Source organism: Schistocerca nitens, chromosome 3 (assembly GCF_023898315.1).
Source record: "Schistocerca nitens isolate TAMUIC-IGC-003100 chromosome 3, iqSchNite1.1, whole genome shotgun sequence".
In the NCBI taxonomy this organism is placed as follows: Eukaryota; Metazoa; Arthropoda; class Insecta; order Orthoptera; family Acrididae; genus Schistocerca; species Schistocerca nitens.
The window spans coordinates 947,863,380-947,882,327 of NC_064616.1; the positions used below are offsets into that span (position 1 = coordinate 947,863,380).

Consider the following 18,948-nt stretch of genomic DNA (forward strand, 5'->3'; position numbering starts at 1 on the left):
AATGGGAATGCTTATGCAACTGTATCAGGACACTGGGCAAAAATATACTACATTTACAGTTACGCCCTCACTACATGATTTCTGAATAGAAACAAAGTAAAATGGGAGTGTTCTGAGACATAGTTGTCATGACAGATAGTAATGCCACCTTTCGTGAATGGATCATTATGGAGGAAATTTGTGGCACCTGAAGTAAAACCCAGAATCACATTGGCAATGCATTGAGTCATGCAGTTCAGGACCATGGAAATCTAAGACGTTACTTACAAGAAGTTGCAGCTCAAGACAATTATTACCTTCTTTGATACTTGAGGCATCATCCATAAAGAAATCACAACACTGAATGTGGCCATCTACATGAATATCTTGGATTGCTTTCTGAAGAGGGTCAGATGTGTACATTCAAAACACATAGCAAATGGTTCCTGGAAAGGAGCACAATACTGAAAGGCCCAATACCACTATAACTGTGCATCATCTCCTGGCACATGAGGAGGTCATTTTGCTCCATTATTCCCCCTCCCCCTTTCCTTGCACTTTGCAACCAAACCTTGCCCTTGTCGATTACTTCCTATCACCCCTTACAAAAATGCAACATTAATGCTGTACTCAACATCATCTCATAGGCTGCTTTTGCCCAGTATGTGAGGCCTCTGCATGTGTAGACAGAAATTTATAACGTATAACCATCGAAGATGATTATTTGGAAGGAAAATAAGCTGTATTCTTGCGTACATAAACCACTTCCCCTTCAAATTAATTATTCGCCATATTTATTGATCACATGTTATATAACAACACACAGCACTGTTAAAAATTATTTATATTAAGATTTAAGCAAACAATTATACAATGACTACTCACACTGCAACTATTAGGGGGAACCAGCAGTTGAGTGATTTCACCAGCATGAACACAAAAACGGTGCAAGAGATGCCCTGCATACAGATCCCACAGACAGACTGCAAAATCCACTCCACCAGATACTAAGTGTGATTTCTCGTAACGTGGGTGCACATTGTAGGGATACAGCAGACAGTTGACACGTCCTGTATGACCTAACAAGACCTGATGTGGTGGCCAATCTGAAAAAGATATAGTTTTTCAATGTTATGTTTGGGGCTATACTTTACCTAGAAGTGAGTCTCCAACCACCCTAAATAAATGCATTAAATAGCGTACAGCAAAATTATGGAAACAGAAAATACCATTTGCAATTTGTTTTTTCAATATTATTTCTAAGAATGTGGTTTTTTAATGTAAAAGGTAAAAATGTGTGAAACAGATGAAAGCACTATCGACTAAGGTATGTATCAACCATTGTGCAGACAGATTCTTTCATATGAAGAGAGACATAGCTAATTGATTTAATCTATCTGTTACTGTTACAAAAAGTTGCAGTTTCCTACTCACAGTCCAACATACAATGGAAGAGCCACAGCTGTTACTAAGGAAAGATGGAAGGAATGAAAGTTAGTTAGTTAGGTGTTCCATTGATCAATAGCACGGAAAACCGTTATGATGTGGAATGTGTCAAATGCACAAGAAATGTGTACAGGAAAAAAGGGTTTGGTTTTTTTTTTTACATTATAGTGTTATACCTAAATATTTCTATTATGTATCCCATTCCCTTAAATTGCACAAAATGCATATATTATATCTCCAGATTTATTTACTCATATTCAAGAATTCATCTATGGTATAGAAGGAGTTGTCAAGGAGGTATGATTTCAATTTGTCTTTGAAACTATTATTGCTGTCTGTCAGACACTTTATTTCATCTGGTAATTTATCAAACAGTTTTATAGCAGCATATTTTACCCCTTTCTGTGCCAAAGGTAGGTTAAGTAAAGGATAGTGTAGGTCTTTCTTGCTTCTGGTATTGTAATCATGAATGTCGCTGTTGATTTTAACCTGGTCCATGTTGTTGAGAAAAAATTTCATTACTAAGTAAATGTACTGTGAAGCAGTTGTAAGAATTCCTAACCTTTTAAACAGATGCCTACAAGATGTGTGACTATGAACCCCACACATTATTCTAACTGCCTTCTTTTGAGCAGTGAATACCTTTTGCCTAAGTGTTGAGTTGCCCCAGAATATTATTCCGTATGACATCAGGGAGTGGAAGTATGCAAAGTATGTTAGCTTACTAATTTCTACATCCTCAAAATTGGCAATTATTCTGATTGCAAAAGTTGCTGAACCTAGTTGCTTTACGAGATCCAAAATATGACTTTTCCAATTAAGATTCTCATGTATATGTACACCCAAAAACTTAGTATGCTCTACCCTGGCTACTGACTTCTTTTGGTGTGTTATGTTTATTGAAGGAATTATACTTTTTGCAGTAGAACATTGGATGTACTGTGTTTTTTCAAAGTTCAGAGCAAGCCCATTCACAGAAAACCAATTAATAACTTTTCCAAAGACCTTATTTGTATCATTTTCTATCAGACTTTCTTTTACTGGATTAATAATTATGCTTGTATCATCAGCAAACAGTGTCTGTTCAGCATCTTGTTTCACATAAGAAGGGAGGTCATTCACACATATCAAGAACAGCAGGTGACCCATGATCGAACCTTGTGGAACACCTAATGTAATTTCACTGTGGCTAACTCCTTTGAACCATTTTAAGCATCTAAAAATACTTTTTGCTTCCTGTTCTGTAGATATGACTTAAACCTGTCATATGCTGTTCCATTTATACCATAGAATTGTAATTTCTCTAACATAATGTCATGGTTCACACAATCAAATGCTTTGGATAATTCACAGAATATTCCTACTGGTTACATTTTACTATTTAAAGACTCTATTATGTGGACAGTGAAATTGTATATTGCTGCCTCAGTGGGACAGCATTTCTGTGATTTACTAAGTATCCCACAACTGTTGAGATGGCTAACCACTCTTGTGTACATTACTTTCTCAAAGATTTTTGAAAATGCTGTAAGCAAGGATATTGGCCAGTAATTATTGACATCTGTGGTTTCCCCCTTTTAGTAGAGAGGCCCGACAATGGCATATTTTAACCTGTCTGGAAAAATACCCTGAGTCAGTGATGCATTACACATGTGACTCAAAACATCAGCTGTAATTGCTCCACATTGTTTTAATAACTTGTTAGAGATGTCATCTACTCCAACAGAACATTTATTTTTCAAAAATTTAATAATTTTCCTTGTTTCACAAGAGGTTGTTAGATGAAACTTAATCTGACTAAAATTTTTCAAAACTGACTCTTCCATGTACTGCCTGGCTTTTTCTTTTGAACTATTCTCACCAATTTTTTCTCCTACACTTAAGAAGTGATTGTTAAATACATTGGCTACCTGTGTACTGTTGATTAAGATGATCTCATTCTCTTTAACAGTAATTCTACCTAACCCAGTGGTTACTTTTCCTGTCTCCCTTCAAACAACATTCTATATTGATTTGATTTTATTGCTGGAATTGTTAATTTCTTGTCTAACATACATATTTCTTGATTTCTTTACAACTTTTCTCAGTATGTTACAATAATTTTTATACTGTACTTATGGATCTTTACTAGTTCTTGCTGTCCCATAGTTTTCTTTTTCTTTCTAAAGACACTTTAATACCTGTAGTAATCCAAGGTTTCCTTGAAAAGTTTGTGGGTTACATTTAGTAATTTTCTTTGGAAAACAATGTTCAAAAAGGTATATAAATTTATCAAGAAATATGCTGCATTTATCATTAGCATTTGGCTCATTATATACATCTTCCCAGTTTACATTTCCTAAACTTTCTCTGAAGTGATCTATAGATACCGGGTTGAGCACCCTCACGCTTTTACTTAATGGTTTCTGAAGTGTACACCCTATTAGGTTTTGTAAGTTAATCAGTTGTCCATCATGGTCAGATAATCCATTTACCACAGGGAGAGCATGTATTTGTTCTACATCCTCTTGCTGTACAAATACATTATCTATTAGAGTACTACTGTCCTGAGCTATACGTGTAGGGAAATTGATCACAGATTCTAAGTTACATGTTGTTAACAACAATTCTAGTTCACTTTTCCTATCAGAATTGCTTAGAAAGTTAACATTGAAATCACCACAGATTAGTAACTTCTTCTTTCTGTCTGACAGATAGCATAATAGGGAGTCAAACTTTTTTATGAATAGCTCCCAATCTCCTATTGGAGACCTGTACACTGTTGCTAATATCAACATAACGTTATCTATCTGAAGTTCACATGTACAAACCTCAAAGTTCTGATCAACACAAAATTTGCTTATTTCAACAGTTCTGTATTTATACTCTTGTTTCATGAAAATGACAACTCCTCCTTTATCCATACTAGATCTACAAGTGTAATATGCTAAATTATACCTATTTATACTGACATTTTCCATACCCACAGTTACATTGTGCTCAGACAGACAAAGTATAGCAATCTCATTCTTATTTTTGAGGTCATCTAAACACATTATCAGCTCATCTACTTTATTTTTTATTTCTCTGATAATGAATGAAGGAAGGAAGGAAGGACAGGCAGAAGGAAGGAAGGCAAGTGTTTAACATCCTATTTCAAAGGAACCATCCTGACACTGACTTTACGCAATTTACTTTGAAGTACAGCCATATTTGGGAAGGCTTCACAGTATGAATAATTAAATTCTCTCAAAAGTCAAAGAGATCCAGAACAAAATTATGGAGGTAGAATTAGGGGTGATAATTTGACAGCACTGCTCAACTGAAGAAGAGTGGATGGTACATGCTCAGATTTGTTAGAACACTTTGACACACACCAACTACATACTTCAGTTAACAGTAATAATAAGTGATGAAAAATTATTATGTAACGGACATTTCCTAGCGTGATGGGTGCAAATGTCACAATGTGCTCTCAGAGAAAATGATAAAATGGATTTTCAACTAGATTTTGTGCTTTATGCAGGGTTCCACAATTAATTGACAAAACGAGTCACTGCAAATGTAAAGTGTGTAACGCACCTTGTGTGTGTGTGTGTGTGTGTGTGTGTGTGTGTGTGTGTGTGTGTGTGTGTGTCACATGCCACCTTTCCAGCCACAATTAATGTAACTGCAGATAATTGTTAATTAATATTCTGTACGGTCACACATAAATAGTGAGAATAAATAGATTTTAATTACTCACTAGCAATGGTACCATAATGAGAAATCCAAAATTGGGAACTTCAATGAAGTGTTAGCTTACTATCAACACGCACAAAAATATACAATAACTAGCAACCTGCACTGGCTTCTCACAGGTAGCACTAACTACCTGTCTATTTGTGGAAACTGTATTAAATGCCAAACCATAGTTCCTGAGATTAGCTTTCACATACAGACAGAAAAATGTGGAGGAGCAATTTCATTTACAATATGTATCGATTTGTTACTGAAACACATTAACAAAACTATGGAGTTTATAATGTGCCCAGTTATTTACACAATGTAATATACACACCGTCATATTGCTGATGACGTCCGTGCAGCAACTGGAGCATTATCGTTTGTGTTGCCGGCACAATAATAATCGAGCCATCTTCACGCCCTACAACCAATCTGCTCTGCTGTGGTAAATATATACTTGCTGTCAAAGCCACACCTTTTGGGCTTCCTGCATCCTGTAACATGTGATCATAAGGCACTGACACAGTCTATAATCCACAAACTGAATTAAAATGTCTCAAGGACTCACTTTTCTTACCAGGAGTTCATAACATACAAGTCTATGATTAATAATCATTTAGCAGCTTACACATAGTCATAGCCACATATTAAACAATAATAGTTTTTTTGCTTGTATCACAATAAATAAAGTCAATAATCAAACTGTGTATTGCAGATTTCTCTCAATATTTGTGTTTCTGCTTTGTTGTCATTATTCTTAAGTTTTATTTTGTGTGTGTGTGTGTGTGTGTGTGTGTGTGTGTGTGTGTGTGTGCGTGTGTGTGTGTGTGTGTGTGGTTTTTGAACTTAAAATAATATTTGAGCATAGAAGCCGATGTGCGGAAACACTGCATTCAACAAGGGAAAGACAGGGACTTAGGCCAGCCACCTGAGAACCTTCTGCTGTTTGGTAGTAATTAAAACTTTTGATTGATGTGGTGAAGTAGTTTACCATTGAAAGAATTTGTTATTATATCTATATCAGATGGGTTTTTAAAGTACTTATGCGACTTTGGAAACACACTTCCAGATACTACTTTTATGGAAACTATCTTTTGAGAGTTGAAAAAGTGTACTTTCACACTTTGTTTATGATACTTAAAAATGCTTTCAGACTAGGAAGGGCATTCTCATCTATAAACATTCACTTTGTTTTCTGAATTGGTTAGAATGTTAAAATAATCCAGTTTTCGTTATCTATACAAATATTATGCACATAAAGATACATTTGTTTTCATTTTCTCAAGAATTTATAACACAAAATGTAACCTACTACCACCTGCTTCTCAGACAAGGATTGTGGTAATCACAAAGAATAAAAATTCCTGAAACAAAATTGATTTTTCAGAATGGTGAGAATCACAGCTGCAGACATGATCTAAGATTTCCTTGTGTAGTTGCATGACAGACAACAGAGTGGTTTGCATGTGACGAGGCAAGTGCAAAAGACAGAGAATACTTTGCCCCATTTGCAGTTGGCACTCTGTTTCACAAATACTCCTGACAGTTCTCTCACATGAAAAATAACAACGTGGAGGAATGTGCTGTTTGTATAAACTTTTCATCCTTCCAACACTGTTGCAATAACTTGAAATACAAGGAATATCACTGTTGAGCCTCACAGTAGTCATTTCCTTGCAGTTTGTCTAGGTGTGAAACTGTCTTCAAACTTATGGTTGGTTTGAACACTATAGTGCTGATTAGGTACGGTCACAGTACTGAACAAGGGAGAGTCCTACTGGAGGTGGAACATCCTTGTTTTGTTCTGAATTTTTGAACTGATTTACCCAGCTATTTACATGGGACCTACAGTTTAGTAGGCATTCCAAACTGTGATGCAAACTGGCATTGTTCACATTAAAAAATTACTGTGAGAGTTGCATAACACACATCCAAATGACAAAATAGTCATCACTATACAAGCACAAAGGATTTGAACATTAAACAGTCAATACTTTTCAGAAGTGCACACTAGAAACAGAATGGACAGAATGAAATTATTGGCTAATGCCACATGGTAAACTGCCATGAGTGACTGTCATCCTGCAGAATATGGAGTAAAGAGTAGAATCTCATGCCCCTTTGACATAAAGATTATTAAAAATGGACCACATGACCATAATGATGGAAAAAGGAATCTGGCTGTGTCATTTTCAAAGGAACCATCCCAACACCTTAATGGGCAGATGAGGGCTGAAATCTAGCACCTTTAAAATGTAAATTCCATTTGCTAACCACTGCACCACCTTGCTCAACTTTGCCTATTTCATCTCTATCAATCGTAAATCATTGACAGCAATGGTAATATCCATAAGGGGAGTGCACACCTCTTGGTTAGATGGCATGAAAGGTTAGGTCTCCACATGCAAAGATGTAAGCCGAGATTTTTTCAACTGGAGTGTCATAATGTAAAACGTTCCTACTAACCTTCATATAACTCTGTTACACGTAAGAATATATTTCAAAAGTAAATGACAGCTATGCAAATACTTATTTGAAGGAAGGCTCTTTGATTAGTGAGAAATTTCAACAAAGGCTGGAAACTTGCAACAGACATTAAATTCTGTGTTGACTGTCATGATACCCTCCACAAAAGACAGCCAATGATTTTCCAGTATGACATCTGCTCTAAACTGTCAGTCACATCCCCTACAAAACAAAACATTTAACAGATCCTCACAAATGGTGTACTGTTATAACAGGATTGCTCTTACTGCGAATAAAACATGACTAATAAATATAAAACTACACCGTTTTGCAATTCAAGAAAAAGCTATAAAATAAACCAATAAAAATCTATAGAAAGGCATAGGAAGTGAAAGTTACCCACAGTTACAAGAAAAGGAAGATGTAAGTAAGTACATACAGATTGGTAAGAGCTGGACGGCTATTTAGATAACTAACAAGTTATTAACCTATGTCATGCTCTACAAAACACTGTGCTTTATAAAAACAAAAATGTGGGAGGAGAGGCTACATTTGTAACAATAACTATTAACTCAATATACTGAAGTTACTTGATTCTCAGGAGTCACAGAGACTAGGGAAATAAATACTAAAAATCAGGAACTATAATCTAATTAACAAATATTCAGTTTCCAGCTGTTCTTAAGTCTGGTAACTCCAAATTCTTCATAATGTTCTTGATACATCCTCAAAAATAAGGTAAAGCTGGGACAGGTTAAATATCTGTCACTGAATAACATTTATTGCCCACAAAATACATTCTAGATGTACTCTGTCTTTTTGTGGGCTTCACAAGAAAAATATGAAAATCATAACAGTGAGGGAATATATCAGTGCTGTCTTGAGTAAAAGGCTGACTAAATTACCAGTTGATCCAAAATGCCAACAGGTGGGCGCCTCATTGCTTTCCACGCCTCTGACAGACTTGTGGTCACAGCTGGAGGCATTCCTGGAAACCAAGAATATACCAACTAGCTTGACAGTAATTAAAATATATTTAGAACAGGAAATTACACTATCATTTTTCTCCCCTCATGTGCCATCAACTACATATACATCCAAGTGATAATAAAAGTGTTTGTCACAGAGTGTTTTCACATACATGCAATCCATCCACTTTAGTAAATGTAAATTACTGTAAGATTATGCACCAGTTCCCATCTGCAAGTGATATGAATGCCATAATACCACACAGCAATGAATGGTTTGACAGCAAATTAGTACCAGAGTATTTCAATTTTTTTAATAATTTACAATAACTAAGAAAGTGGCAGATAAACCAATTCAGGTCCAAAGTGCAATGTAACCATCTTGCTGATGATAAATGTTGTCAAAAGAAAATCATTCAAAGTATATGTCTTCATGAAATATGAATTTTGTCAACAGTAGCTGAAATAACACTGATCACAACTTCTCTTCATTTCAAGTCAACACTGCAGATGACTTCCCTGTAGGTTTTGTAAGTGAAACAAGCCAGAGAACAGCATGGTTCTCAAAAGACGTGAAAATTCAGTCATCATTTCAGGTAATTTTATTACATCACATAGTGCTGCTCAGTATCTTACATCATACTGGACTCTCCACAAAATTTCTCGGGGGCCTTATATTCTGTTCCTAACAACTGAGTTGTTGTTGGGTAAGGTAAATTCACTAATTACAATTACAGAAGTTGTTGATAATTTAAAAAAATGTGGTTAAAATGGAAATGCATTGTTTTAGCAGGGTTTTTTTTTGCATCGTTTTTTGTTTGTAAACGATTAGATGAACAAATTTAAAAAAGGTTGTCATGCTACAAGAATGAAGACCAGCAAAGCCTTCATTCTTTGAAACTAACTGTTTAAAAAAAGTTGTGCTGATTGGGAACTTTTTGACCTAAATGTTTGGTTTTGCGAGAACTTCAACATTTTCTTTTTCCGAAATGACCTTCGTTTTCTTCATTTGGCTGTATTTAAGCTTTCAACAATTGATTGTTCTATTGAAAAGAGTGGCATTTTTTCACCACTGAACTGAATGGCTGTCCGATTTAAGGTGTTTCTGAATGTGGTTTACATTTTCCCACTCAATTTGATGATTGCAAAATCTGCAGACTATCAAAGTTTGACCTTCCATGGGCATTTATAGCTATGCCTCCTCACTTGAAAATGCTACACACAGGACTGGCAAGGCACTCAGCACAGACATAGAAACAAAAGTAACGATTTTAATGTTAGGCAAAAAATTTCACCGCAGTCAAAACACTTGACAGACTTTGTTTTTTCAATCACTATGGTGCAGAGTGCAGACAGTATACTTGTATAGTTGCAGACAAGTATGTGTAAACAAAACAGGATTATGACGCCAAAGGGGGGAAGAGGGACAGGGAAAGAAGCCCCGCCTTCTCTCACAGAGCAGCAGTCTACACCTGTTTTCTCTGAAAGCAGAATTGACACAGGGATTACTGATCTCTTCTGGTGTTATAAGGGTCATTCTAGAAATTCAGAAAAAGAAAACAACATGCAATTCACAACACACAGCATTTGGGAACATCTACCATGCAATTGCTTGTCGAGGTTGGCAGAGTATTGTTAGCAACATAGTTCAGGCCTGACCTCTAGTGCAATTTTATGCAAACATGGGTCCATACATTCACCATCTAATTTGCCATATTGAAGTGTCAGTATTAAAACAACTTCTGAACTTAAGTTAACCAACAAATGTACTTGGTATAAAATGATAGGCCCCATGGCTGATTACTACTTTGCATTATGCAGTGTGTATTTTAAATAAACCATTCAACCATCCACTACTGCTTTGGCACCAGACCTTGAAGTGCACCGATACATCGTTGCATATTTTGCAAACAGGTTCTTACACAATTATCTTTCCAAACTGGGCTTCAGAAGATGATGTATGATACCAGTAACAGAAAATTGGTTGCATTTCAATATTTATATGCAGAAAATAAAGCTATTTCAGATTATCTCTAATACAATAGTTCATCTGGATACAGTTCACGAAAAAATAGTGTCTATTACGTGTTTTTGCATTTTCACATTTTGGGGCAGAAGTCGCATCTATTTGGCATTTACAACAAAATGCGAAATTTTCCGGTCCTTAGATAAAAGATATAAAGAAAATTACAGAGCTCTTATTTTCATGGAAAAATTATACAAATCAACAATGCTGATTACATTTTTGTTAGTTACACTGAAACTATATTAACCTAAATATTCCTACCGTGGTCCTATTTCAAATATGAATTTATTATTTTTTAATGTGAACAGAATTTCGATATATAAAACAGCAGTCCGAATAAACAATTACCTTACAATGTTAATCTGGTTTCATTTTATGAATTTCAACAAATACAAGGTAATTTGATGTGATGTTAGCCAAAAGCATAGTAAGGTGACAGTATGATAAATAGAGTTGTTACAGGTTTCAAAGATTATAATTGCAATATAGTTGGTGCCTCTTTTGTTACTCAATTGTTCATAAGTGAAAAGCTCTAATGCAATTAAACGAATTGACAATATACGTTCTCACCAATCGATGGATGTAATATTAGTGAGTAAACGGAATTGAAGTTGTTGAAAATTATAGTACAAATCTCATAAGGTGAAGTTACTTATATCGGTCCTGCCTAATGACGTAATAGTTAATCAGCAATTCAAATTAGCTTCTAAATCATAAGAAAAATGAGTTGCATTTCAATAACCCCCCACCCAAAAGTATTGTACAACCATAGGTTGAACAAAACTGTTGCAGGAAATCCTGGAAACAGTAAACAAAGTACAATAACCTGAGCATTCATATGTATGACAGTGAATACAAATAATACATCTTTTTGTAGCAAATGGTCATTTGGAACAGTAATACTATGTTAAGAACAAAACTTTTTCAACTTACCCTTACATATTACAAAATCAACTTTTTTTCCATGATGTAAATCATTTTTCAGGAATGTTGGGCCAATGCACAAAAAACTAACATATCTTCTAATTTTTGTTTTGAGGCAAGCAAGCACAACTTGCACCTCAATTTTCCACTTGAAACACGATAACTAGTGATAGTTCAATAGATCTCCCTATACAAACAGTCAATTTACAGTACATCATTTCTCCACGTTTACTCTAATCTGAGTCTAACAACCATCAGTGTCTTCTCATTGCCAAAAGCACATATAATCTCCTATCTATATTTATTCAACAGATCATTTACATTCAAATACATATTTTCTTTCCACCAACAGCACATCATCAGTATAAGTTTTCTTTTTCCCCCATGACAGAGCATTTCAAGTTAACTATCAGATAACTCAATCAATATCAATTTTATATACAAGCTAACTAATGAAAGTGAGTAGCGTTCGTGCCAACTGTGCTAGTTCACACTACAGATATGAATGATAATTCTGAATTCAGCAAATCCGAATTCAACAAATCTCATTTACCTTGCCGAAATAAAACTTCTATGTCTTGACACAGTAGTGTTGTTGCATACCACATGTATCAAGCAATGAAAACTATTCATTTCATAAATCTCCAATTCAAACACGTATATATGCAGACAGGGTGAACATTAATAAAACTGACAAATTGCAGGAATGGATTCCACACTGGAAATGGAGGAAAAAGGGTCTTATGAACATATATCTGGAAATGCATCGTTGCAACCGTAAATGGCGCTGATGAATGACAGTTCCTGTGACCATTTGACGTGTGTCCCTGGTGAGTTGCAGGCCTTGTGATTGACACAATGTACAGGAAGCAGCAGAATGATCTGGTATTCATGTCACAAACAAGCCGAGATGGTGTTTTTGTATGGCAGCACGGCTATAACAAAACAAGTAACTTAACAGACAACAATTACTTCACACATTTCAAGCTTTTATGGGGCGTTTGTGTGATTATGGGTCCTTTCAGGAAAACAAATCTCATGGAGGTGGAGGACTGTGTGCGCACCAGCTTTGGAGCTATAGTTCGCCTCAATGTTCTGTAGAACCTGCTCCTCCCAATCTGGTGTATGCAGTCTGCTGCCTCCCTGTACGTGGGTGATGTGGTTGGGTCTAAGAGAATACTTGGTTTGATATAGCTGCGCTGCCTGTCAACTGTTTCCATCTGCTTGGTCATATATAAATGCTATTTCAGCTTGTTCCCAACATGAATATACACAAGTAACTGTGTGCTCAAGGTAACTGTGTAGGACCCTCTCCATGGGCACTGAGCTTCACATAGTTACAATTGTAAGTATTTAACTATCTATGTAGTTTGGAAAGCTTTGAAACACGGGACATAAGATGATTTATGCAATTAAGACTCTATTCATGGTTACTCGTCCAATACTGTATATCATTATGGTAAAATGTGTTGAAGTCTCAAACGCATGCACGCACCAGGTAATTTGAAAGACATTTGGCACAGTACAGATTGTCCACAAATGTGTGTGTGTGTGTGTGTGTGTGTGTGTGTGTGTGTGTGTGTGTGTGCGCGTGCGCGCGCGCGCGCGCGCGCGCGCGCGTGCGCAAAGAGAGAGAGAGAGAGAGAGAGAGAGAGTTTTATGGACTGTAAGACGCACTTTTTCCTTCGAAAAATTGCCTCCAAAATTCAGATACTCAAAATTAATATAAAAATGTCTTCCTTTTTTTTTTAATTCCCGCCAGTCTTAAAAATAGCCAAATATTTGATGTCACAGTAAGCATGCCTCTAACTGGCAACACAGGATTCAACTAGCAGCAGTGGACCACTGTGACGAATGGGAGTTGCGAGGATTAAGAGCTTACTAACACTGTCTGCCTGCCACCTCACCAACATAAACCCAGAACAGTGTCTAGCCTATGATGTGTCACTGCAATCTATGGTGCCAGTGAACTTGAATTGAAAGTGATTTGTGTTATTTGTAATGGCACAAATTTTTGTTCTTAGCTAGTTTCGTAAAAGAAAAAAATAAAAGGTATTCATATGATGTGGGCTATAAATTGAAAATAGCAGCAAATGTAGAATGGAAACAGAGTGGCTGAGTGGCATTTCGGCCTCCACTAACAGAAAAACCCATTCATGATTCAAATGGATACGAACCAAAACCAAAATATCTCAGAAAATGCCACTATATTATCTTTCATTGCTTTATTATTCAACATCAAAAGAAAATCAGTGTGGAATAGTTAATATGGACAAAACTTCTCTGACATTTGATGCACCAAGTAGCAGAACTGTTGCCATGAAAAGTGGGAACACTATAGCTATGAAAACAAGTGGGCTTGAAAAAATGCACTACACTGTTGTCATTTCATGCTGTGCTGACTGTACTAAACTTAATCCAATGATCATTTTCAAGTGCAAAACACCAGGTGGTGGTGCTCACATACATGAAAAAGTGTGGATGGATGAGCCTGGTATGAAATTATGGATTAACACAGTGTGGGAGACAAGGAAAGGTACTTTACTGAAGAAGAGTTCTCTTCTTGTGCTAGATCAGTTCAGTAGTCATCTGAAAAATTCTGTGAAAGAGAAATTGAGACAGGGAAATACAGAGCTTGCAGTTATTCTGGGAGGACTTACTTCACAATTGCAACCTCTTGACATCTCAATTAATAAACCATAGTACTACTTCCACTGCCACCCTTAATTTTGACTCCAGTTACAGGAAACTTGGCAGCATTATCCCCATCTTTTATTCTCTCTCTTAGCCTTTTGATACACCACAAATGAAGCCCAGTGTCAACCAGGCTATTACTCCTCCAATTATCGGTTTAAACACAAATATATGGACTCCCCTGTATACCAAAATTATCAGTGTTTTCATATTCATACAACAAATCCTCTTCTGTCTCTCTCAAACCTGTACCTTTTACTCCCCTTTAATCTCAACATAATTCATCAACTCTAATTCTTCACAGCACATAATACCATCATCACTTTCAACATCAGAAACATCATTAACAGCAACATTATCTAAATCATTATGAATAACATCATTCTTCACAGGACAAGGCTCACCACCACCATCACCACCACCCCACCCATCTAAAAATTTCTTTACAAATTTAATTTTCACATTATCTGAAGTATTGTTAATAAAAGTATTCTTACAGGGGCAAATGAAGTCCACTGGGTGAGTTTTGTTTTCCCTGGAAAAATTCTACATTTTTATACTGTTCTCAGTAATACCATTGTTACTACAAAAATTTCTAGTTCCAACTTCTTTTTCCTTCTGCTTTTGCCATAACATCTGAAATATTACCAATACATGCACCAACACCAACTTATACATCTGACAATTCTTTTTTAAATATACTATTTGTTTCACTCAATTTCAAATTAATACTGTCATTTTCATTTTTAATCACAGACTGGAAGACTTTTAGCCTCCTGTCATTGCCTCACTGATCAGCTTGTTTGCAACTTTTTCAGGTTTGTTTTCTACATAAGCAATACAAATTTCATATATACAATGCTCTTCATTTACATGTGTTTTAAAATCATTTCAATCTTTTTCTAATCTCTCAGTTGTCTCTGCAGTTTTCTCTACCTGAATTCTGACATCATCTACATCTTTTCTGATACATTTTAGTGCTCGACTTCCCCTCTTCAAGTTTTTATCGAAACGATTCAATTTTTTCTCTAATTTCTCACTTTATTTTTCATGCATTCTTTTTTTTCTTTTTTGCAGTCTGGCTGTCTAGTGCCACTATTGCCATTTCCTCATGACTGAAACCTTGAATTGGTGAACTAATACTGTCTGAACCTCCACCTACTTCGTCTCCTTTTGAGTATATGTCATTAACATATTGTCTCCTCATTATCTTGCATCAAATTTTCTACCTCCTTCACTTCTTGACTGCCAACCCTATTATTGTCACACATTAAAAACACTCCTTAAACAACAATTTTTCACAAGGCCTACTGAATAGACAGCGCTGTAGAAAAGATGAAATAACTGAAGATTGTGTACCTCAGTTGATGTGATTGTAACCACTGGCACTCACAGATTCACACTCCAATTCCCTCATCCTTGCAATTTTTTGAGTCCAGAATGTTCCACCGTCAAGTCCAAAATGTTACTTTCCAAATAAAATCGGCTTTCAGTCCTAATGTTAAAAATGATACACCTGAAACTCTCAGGTTGACTTTAGCACTGATACCGGAATTAAATCGTCATCTCAGCTCATTCCACCATATTGGGCCGTATGAATAATACAGAGAATATAGTTTATACTCAAAATTTCAGAGAAAATTCTCAGGTTTGCATGAATAAAGCAAATCAGAGAATATACTACGCCCGAGAATGTCACCAGCATGAGTAAAAAGGTGGGTGAACCTGCTAGAAACCAAAGAACATTCTCTGATTTGATATGAATAAAATGCACAAGTAGAGAACATTCTTTTTTTGAAATGAGCTCTGTAGCATTCTTCAAGCTCAGTCACTCCTATTCAGGTTAAGTTTTACCAAGTTTTTTAGTAAAATGACAGAATTTATGTTGCTTGGAAGGCAAAAAAAGCCCAAAGAAATACTGAAGAGAGAAACGATAGAAGTTTATATGGGTTTAGTAATAAAAACATTATTTGCTTGATGAACTTCCTTCCCAAAAATCAAGAAAGTGACTTTTCAAACAAAGTGAAATTTAAAACATTTTTGTCACTATTTTGTAGACCTGAGTTTCAGGCTGATGTATGAGGAGATTTAGGTATATGCCTCATCACAGTGTCACTGACATTTTCAGATGTTCATCTTCACATTTTCTCACAGAATAAATCTTATATTTTTGATGTTAGAATTAAATAGGTGGATCAAAAAATTAACAACTGCTTTATCACAAAACTAGCAATCTGTTTCTCATAACAAACTGCATGGGTGACTGTTTACTTACTCAATGGGTGAGTGGACCATTATGCATCATATTTAACCAAACTTATCTCATGTTACAAAACTCTGAGACACTTCCAGTTTGCAGTAGATGAAAATGTCATATAATATCAAGACTCCATTCGTATAGTGTGTCCACCAAACTTAAATAACAGAACAGTTTCCCCACATGTCGAAAATTCATATCATCCCAAAAAATACATTTTCATAAAGTGTTCAGAAGAATCTTAATACATTACTGGCCATTAAAATTGCTACACCAAGAAGAAATGCAGATGATAAACGGGTATTCACTGGACAAATACAGGGTTATTACAAATGATTGAAGCGATTTCACAGCTCTACAATAACTTTATTATTTGAGATATTTTCACAATGTTTTGCACACACATACAAAAACTCAAAAAGTTTTTTTAGGCATTCACAAATGTTCGATATGTGCCCCTTTACTGATTCGGCAGACATCAAGCCGATAATCAAGTTCCTCCCAAACTCGGCGCAGCATGTCCCCATCAATGAGTTCGAAAGCATCGTTGATGCGAGCTCGCAGTTCTGGCACGTTTCTTGGTAGAGGAGGTTTACACACTGAATCTTTCACATACATAACCCCACAGAAAGAAATCGCATGGGGTTAAGTCGGGAGAGCGTGGAGGCCATGACATGAATTGCTGATCATGATCTCCACCACGACCGATCCATCGGTTTTCCAATCTCCTGTTTAAGAAATGCTGAACATCATGATGGAAGTGCGGTGGAGCACCATCCTGTTGAAAGATGAAGTCGGCGCTGTCGGTCTCCAGTTATGGCATGAGCCAATTTTCCAGCATGTCCAGATACATGTGTCCTGTAACGTTTTTTTCGCAGAAGAAAAAGGGGCTGTAAACTTTAAACTGTGAGATTGCACAAAACACGTAAACTTTTGATGAATTGCGAATTTGCTGCACGAATGCGTGAGGATTCTCTACCGCCCAGATTCGCACACTGTGTCTGTTCACTTCACCATTAAGAAAAAATGTTGCTTCATCACTGAAAACAAGTTTCGCACTGAACGCATCCTCTTCCATGAGCTGTTGCAAACGCGCCGAAAATTCAAAGCGTTTGACTTTGTCAACGGGTGTCAGGGCTTGTAGCAATTGTAAACGGTAAGGCTTCTGCTTTAGCCTTTTCCGTAAGATTTTCCAAACCGTCGGCTGTGGTACGTTTAGCTCCCTGCTTGCTTTATTCATCGACTTCCGCGGGCTATGCGTGAAACTTGCCCGCACGGTTCAACCATTTCTTCGCTCACGGCAGGCCGACCCGTTGATTTCCACTTACAGAGGCATCCAGAAGCTTTAAACTGCGCATACCATCGCTGAATGGAGTTAGCAGTTGGTGGATCTTTGTTGAACTTCGTCCTGAAGTGTCGTTGCACTGTTATGACTGACTGATGTGAGTGCATTTCAAGCACGACATACGCTTTCTCGGCTCCTGTCGCCATTTGCTCTCACTGGGCTCTCGAGCGCTCTGGCGGCAGAAACCTGAAGTGCGGCTTCAGCTGAACAAAACTTTATGAGTTTTTCTACGTATCTGTAGTGTGTTGTGACCATATATCAATGAATGGAGCTACAGTGAATTCATGAAATCGCTTCAATAATTTGTAATAGCCCTGTATATGATACTAGAACTGACATGTGGTTACATTTTCACGCAATTTGGGTGCATGATCCTGAGAAATCAGTACCCAGAAAACCACCCCTGGCTGTAATAACGGCCTTGATACACCTGGATATCGAGTCAAACAGAGCTCGGATGGCGTGTTCAGGTACAACTGCCCATGCAGCTTCAACACGATACTACAGTTCATCAAGAGTAGTGACTGGCGTATTGTGACGAGCCAGTTGCTCCGCCACCATTGACCAGACGTTTTCAATTGGTGAGAGATCGGGAGAATGTGCTGGCCAGGGCAGTAGTCGAACATTTTCTGTATCCAGAAAGGCCCGTACAGGACCTGCAACATGCGGTCGTGCATTATCCTGCTGAAATGTAGGGTTTCACAGCGATCGAATGAAGGGTAGAGCCACGGGTTGTAACACATCTGAAATGTAACATCCACTGTTCAAAGTTCCGTGAATGCGAACAAGAGGCGATCGAGACGAGTAACCAATGGCATCCCATACCAACATGCCGGGTGATACGCCAGTACGGCAATGATGAATACACGCTTCCAATGTGCATTCACCAATATGTCGCCAAACACAGATGCGACCATCATGATGCTGTAAACAGAACCTGAATTCATCCGAAAAAATGACGTTTTGCCATTCATGTACCCAGGTCCGTCGTTGAGTACACCATCACAAACGCTCCTGTCTGTGATACAGCGTCAAGAGTAATCGCAGCCATGGTCTCTGAGCTGACAGTCCATGCTGCTGCAAACGTTGTCCAACTGTTCATGCAGATGGTTTTTGTCTTGAAAATGTCCCCATCTGT

The 18,948-nt window shown here is 36.9% G+C and overlaps 1 protein-coding gene across 4 annotated transcripts in view; it reads right to left on the reverse strand.

The window, feature by feature from the left end:
• The window catches only part of LOC126249024 (WD repeat-containing protein 7), a 363,427-nt gene that overhangs the window by 221,051 nt on the left and 123,428 nt on the right, over window positions 1-18,948 (reverse strand). For all 4 annotated transcript variants that reach the window (XM_049950629.1, XM_049950627.1, XM_049950628.1 and 1 more), the window contains 3 exons: window positions 8,502-8,584; window positions 5,465-5,624; window positions 865-1,085 (listed from right to left, as the gene is read on the reverse strand). In XM_049950629.1, the coding sequence (XP_049806586.1) occupies window positions 865-1,085; window positions 5,465-5,624; window positions 8,502-8,584 (464 nt within the window). The remainder of the gene's footprint in view (window positions 1-864; window positions 1,086-5,464; window positions 5,625-8,501; window positions 8,585-18,948) is intronic.